The sequence below is a fragment of the Porites lutea genome, chromosome 4 (assembly GCF_958299795.1).
Source record: "Porites lutea chromosome 4, jaPorLute2.1, whole genome shotgun sequence".
Taxonomy (NCBI): domain Eukaryota; kingdom Metazoa; phylum Cnidaria; class Anthozoa; order Scleractinia; family Poritidae; genus Porites; species Porites lutea.
Genome location: NC_133204.1, coordinates 12,322,010 through 12,327,001, shown reverse-complemented (window position 1 = coordinate 12,327,001; position 4,992 = coordinate 12,322,010). Strand labels below are relative to the sequence as shown.

General features: G+C 40.5%; 2 protein-coding genes across 2 annotated transcripts; both read right to left on the bottom strand.

Annotated features, from left to right (window-relative positions):
- Positions 1–1,336: 1,336 nt before the first annotated feature.
- LOC140934882 (uncharacterized) lies at positions 1,337–2,472 on the bottom strand. Its single transcript, XM_073384444.1, has one exon. It carries the CDS (start codon positions 2,253–2,255, stop codon positions 1,521–1,523), a length of 735 nt encoding a protein of 244 aa, XP_073240545.1. The 5' UTR covers positions 2,256–2,472; the 3' UTR covers positions 1,337–1,520.
- A 1,175-nt stretch (positions 2,473–3,647) lies between these two features.
- LOC140934216 (uncharacterized) lies at positions 3,648–4,992 on the bottom strand. The gene is made up of 2 exons (XM_073383881.1): positions 4,580–4,992; positions 3,648–4,179 (listed from the first exon to the last, which is right to left on the bottom strand). Exons 1-2 carry the CDS (start codon positions 4,990–4,992, stop codon positions 3,648–3,650), a joined length of 945 nt encoding a protein of 314 aa, XP_073239982.1.

Sequence of the window (4,992 nt, the reverse complement as noted above, 5' to 3'; positions counted from 1 at the left end):
TCTGTCAAGATTATTCCGTAGAACTAGCACTCTCAACTGTTACTCTTTGAAGGACTATCAAGTAGTTTTCAAGAATAAAACTTCGGGTCAAAATTTCTTTGTTTAATACTCCTACCGACTGGACGCTGGGGAATTTCGCGTTAAAAATCACGTGGGCTAGCTTGTACAGAATTAAGATATATATTATATAAATGTAATTGTAGCAATAGTGCTTAAGCTGGCCAGAACCTCATATCCTGGACAACATGTATGTTCATTGCCAGATATAACCTGAGCAGGGAAGTACCCTTAATGCCCGCCTCCAAATCTTACATAAACCATACGAGAGCCTTATAATCACTTCTACAGTAAACCGCAAATGTTAATTTGTATCACGTAACCAAGTTTTCCCTGTTCATTATATCTACAACTGAAAAATTACCAGTTTCATCCATAAGAATTAGTTGCATTTGCGCGGTTTTAATGTGCTCATTTCCTGAATTGAGAAATCATGTACTTGAATCTGATTATTGGTGTGGAAGACCTTAGATAACAATGACCTCAATCAAGTTGTGGCGTCCAGCGGTTGTAGTGAAAACAAGGGTTTGGGTGGGTTGCTTAGTCTAACGGGCTCATAAAACCTGGTCTCGGTCATTCTTATTGAGGGATTTTCTATTGGTGTCCCAAAACAATGAAACGGCGGCCATGCTGGTGTCCCAAACCAGTCCCGTGTGAGAGTTGATCCTTTTTCTTATGTAAAAGCTTTCGTTTTTAGTTTTAGTTTTAGTTTTACAAGCTTTTCTGGACACAGGCCTGCCCAGAGGGAATAGGCACGAAAGGGACTCATAGGTCCCATGCAAGGTGCCATCCCTACCCAATCCCACAACCCGTAAAGGTTGGCCACATCACGACCCCTACTCTTTTCGAACAGTAGTGTGGGTTCTTTTACGTCCCACAAGAACAGATCAGTGAAAGCTAGTGCTGTGAGACGGGACCTACGGTTTTTCGTCCTTATCCGAGAAGCTAGAAAGTCGAACCATTTGCAGATGTCATTACAAAGGCAGCACTTTCTTCTCAGTTATTTAAAGACCCTAAGTGTTAGTCCGGCCGGGGTTTGAACCTGCGACCTACCGCTCAGCAGACCCCCGCTCTCCCAACTGAGTTAACCAGGCGGCGGTTTTCTATTGTTCCAATAAATTTTCATAGCTACTGGCCACGTGAGTAAAAAACGCTCTATCGGCTGATCATTGCTAACTTGATTTGTCTTGTTTTTTTTCTCTCTTGCAATGAACATGTATAGCAAGGCTCCGCTGCCCTCCGAAATTTTATACTGGACAATAATTCAACGCACTAAATTAATGTAGTCTTGAAAGAATTCTTTAATTGTCTCAATAGCGTTAATTTAGATATACTCTGAGTATGTACTATGAAAAATTTGCATAAATTTCAATCTCATCTTGACCTTCAATTTTGTTTCTTATTGTATCCGACGTTTGATCTTCCGCTTTCCATAAACATGGTTTGTTTTCGTTCAGGTGCATTCATGACGTCCTCGGCATGAATATTTCAATAAAGAGCCTCCTTTGCTTGACTGTAACCCTCGAGCCATCCTCCATAACTTTCGTAAAATCTTGATCAATTAATGAATTGTCTCGCAAATAGCAAAGGTCACTGTCGACAGACGGCCTTGAAGGATAACTTTCTCTGGTTTGAAGTCTAAATTTACACGCTCGAGTATTGCATTTTAAACAAGATGAAGTATTTTCTCTGTTTAATATAAGTGGCAAACTTCTTGATCTTGATTCCCTCGTCGTCTCTCGAGCACACTGAACTGACTCTCGAACTTGTTCTTCAATCTTCAGGGAACCGCAAGACAGAAAATCACAGTGGTGTTCTTCATCGCTCTCAAGTTCACTTGAATCTTGCTTAGCCACTGATGTTTTACTACATTCATGTTTTCTTCGGAGCAGCTCAGCAGCGGAAGGTATTTTAGGAAGAGACAAGCAAGCGGAAGACAACTCTTCGTCCGTCCTAATGCGATCTTCATTCGCTCGTTTTGTCCTTTTGGGTTTCGCCTCCTTTGGCCGAGTTTTTCCTAATGAACATCTGTAAGGTGTGCTACTCATAATAAGGTTGTTGAAAGCATTCTGCTTAATTTTTTTGTCGAAACAGAAGTGTAAATGCCCATCTTTGTCATTAGTACGAAAAGGGCGAAAGGCAGCCAGTTCCGTAAGTACTTGAGCAGGAAACTTTTCGTGTGAAGACTCACGAGTCATTACCGATACGACACCATATTCTCCTTCAGAATCCTGAATCAAGAATTGTTACTCTGTCTCCTTCACTGCTTGGTCGTGATTGTCGTCTTTATGATCGTTTATCCCTTAGTTACGGGTGTGTTTTTAACTAACAGTGTTTTCGCGTGTGGTTATGAAATTCGAGCCAAAGGAAACCTATTCGTACGTACGACTCACAAGATCACGCAAATCGGATGACCTTTCGTTGACACAAGGAATATTGATTACATAGTCTTGCATGACATGACATGACATGACGGCCGAGCAAGGCAAACACTGACAAAAAATTGCGTGCCTAGTTTCCCTCTACCTTCACTCGGACCGAATCCGAGCCCAAGTTGATCTTACTCCTGACGCCAAATTTTTCCCTCATGGGCGGTAACTACGTTTAAGTTAAAACCTTTCTGTAACAAAAACAAACCATGGACGGTTTATTTTAATCTTCTAGCTTATAGTTTTGACCTTTAGGTAGATTTTTATACAAAAGGCAAATTGTCAATAAATCCCGCAATTAACATATTTCCGATGTTTGATTAGGTAGTAGCATGTTGAACAAAAAGGCTTATTGAGGCATTTTTCAGTTTCTCAACAAAAGAAATCAATTATTTCTTAAGTAATTAATGGTGGCTGGTGAGCTCTATTGTGAATGGATTTTCTGTTGTTCTTGTTTTATATTATTCTTCTTACATGCATTGTTCACCATTCTTGACTTATTTTGATGTTTTTAGTATCTTTTAAATGAGGTAAAATTAGCCAAAAATGTCGAAAAATAAATGCTTGCTTATTAGTTTCTACTTTTACGATTTATTTGTTTAATTCCTTTTTTCTTTCGTCTGTTATCTAGTCCTTATCCATATTACGATTTTTTTTAAAATTTATTTGTACGCTGTAAACTTTTCTTACCTGTTAATAGCTTTATTCTTTATTTTTATATTTTCCACTCATTGTCCCGCCTCGAATAGCCTTGCTAGCTAAGGGCAATACTTCTGTAATTTTTTTTGTTTATTAATAAAGTTTTTGTTGTTGTTGTTGTTGTGAACAGAAAAAATGGATGATTTATTGTCTTATAACATGTAACTATACGCGCGTGTTATCCTCGCGTGTACCGGTATAAAATGATTACAACACTCCCCGGGATTGATTGCCCAGAGGTAAATCAACCATAAAGTTCTGAAGCAAATAATAAATGTCCAACGTTCAACGCAACTGACAAAAGTGACGCACGAAACTCCTCAAAATTCAAGTTCAGTGTTTGCTAGAAATTCGGATGCATACACTGCAAGTCAACTCTTAAGACAAAACAAGACTTAAAACTGATACACTAAATGTACTTGAATAAAAAAGATCTCAAATAGTCAACGTTTTTAAGCATCTCTAAGAATGGTTCACTGCCAGTGGTATGAGATGTTGAACTGCGCGTCTCAACATGGTCGGTCTCCTTTGCGCATCTGTGTTGAGAACTTGAATCTTTGCTGACCTCACAACATTGTCCCTGCTCTTCAATAGCTCCGTGACTTTGGCTAGCTTCCACAAACAACGCGCAGATCCTTCTTCCTTCAAAACAACAATGTCTCCTACTCTAATGGATTGTTCGATAGCTCCAGTTCTGTTTCGGTGGTATTCACGCAACCCTAAAAGATACTCTTTACGCCGTTGCTTGGTAAAACCTTCAAGCAATCTGAAACGGTATCTTGCTCTCTTTGTCAATGACTGGAACGTACTGATGACATTGCAGTGTCTCTGGTGTGGCATGGTGGCGATTTGGCGGCCATATATCAAGTCTGCAGGAGTGAGTGGGTATGAGGGTCCTTCTTCATCATCATAGATGTAGGTCAATGGCCTGTTGTTTAGAGTAGCTTCTATCTCTACAACTAAGGTGCGGGGTTCCTCAAACGTTAATAAGGATCTTCCAACAGATTTCTTTAAGCACCGTTTTACACTACGCACGAGTCTCTCCCAAAAACCACCCCACTAAGGGGCTCGTTCCACGATGAACTGCCAATCAACTTGTCTGTTCGCAAGATACTGCTTCACTTCGCTAGACCATGAAATCTTCTTAACATCCACTGAAGCGGACTTAAAGGTTTTCGCATTGTCCGTCAACAAATTTGCTGGAAGTCCTCTTCGGCTAACAAATCTTCGGAATGCTTGTAAGAAGGACGTAACTGTCAAACTCTCAGTTAACTCAAGGTGGACAGCACGAGTTGATGCACATGTAAACAGACAACAGTATGCTTTGCTGCGGTTCTCATGCAGGCGATGCAGAGTTGACATAGAGTGGTTCGGCAAAATCTATCCCTCTGTACGTGAAAGGCGGTCCCTCATTAACACGATCTGTAGGCAAGTCAGGGGAGGAGGGAGCAGTGAATGGTTTCCCCTCATATCTTATGCATATGGTGCATTTTCTGATAACTCTCTTTACGGCTTCTCTTCCCTTCAGAACCCAATGTGTTTCTCGTATAGCATTCAATGTCTCTCTGACACCATTGTGGTGAACATGATCATGTCTCTCTCTGATCAACAGTTCTGTGTATCTGTGGCGCGAAGGTAGCAATACTGGATTCTTGCCTTCTTCGGTTGTGTCTGCATTGTTGATCCGACCCTTACAGCGAATAATCTTGTCATCGTCAAGAAATAGGTTGAATTGCTTCACGTGCTTACTTCTCTCATAACCATGAAGAAGGTCCTGTCGCTCCGTAGCAAATGAATGAGCTTGCAT

What these genes read in the sequence shown, in the direction of transcription:
- LOC140934882 (XM_073384444.1), bottom strand. Translation starts at nt 2,255, where the DNA reads ATGACTCGTGAGTCTTCACACGAAAAGTTTCCTGCTCAAGTACTTACG.
- LOC140934216 (XM_073383881.1), bottom strand. Translation starts at nt 4,992, where the DNA reads ATGCAAGCTCATTCATTTGCTACGGAGCGACAGGACCTTCTTCATGGT. An exon ending in AATGAGGGACCGCCTTTCAC is followed by an intron (nt 4,180 to 4,579) that starts GTACAGAGGGAT and finishes ATCTGTTGGAAG; the next exon opens with ATCCTTATTAACGTTTGAGG.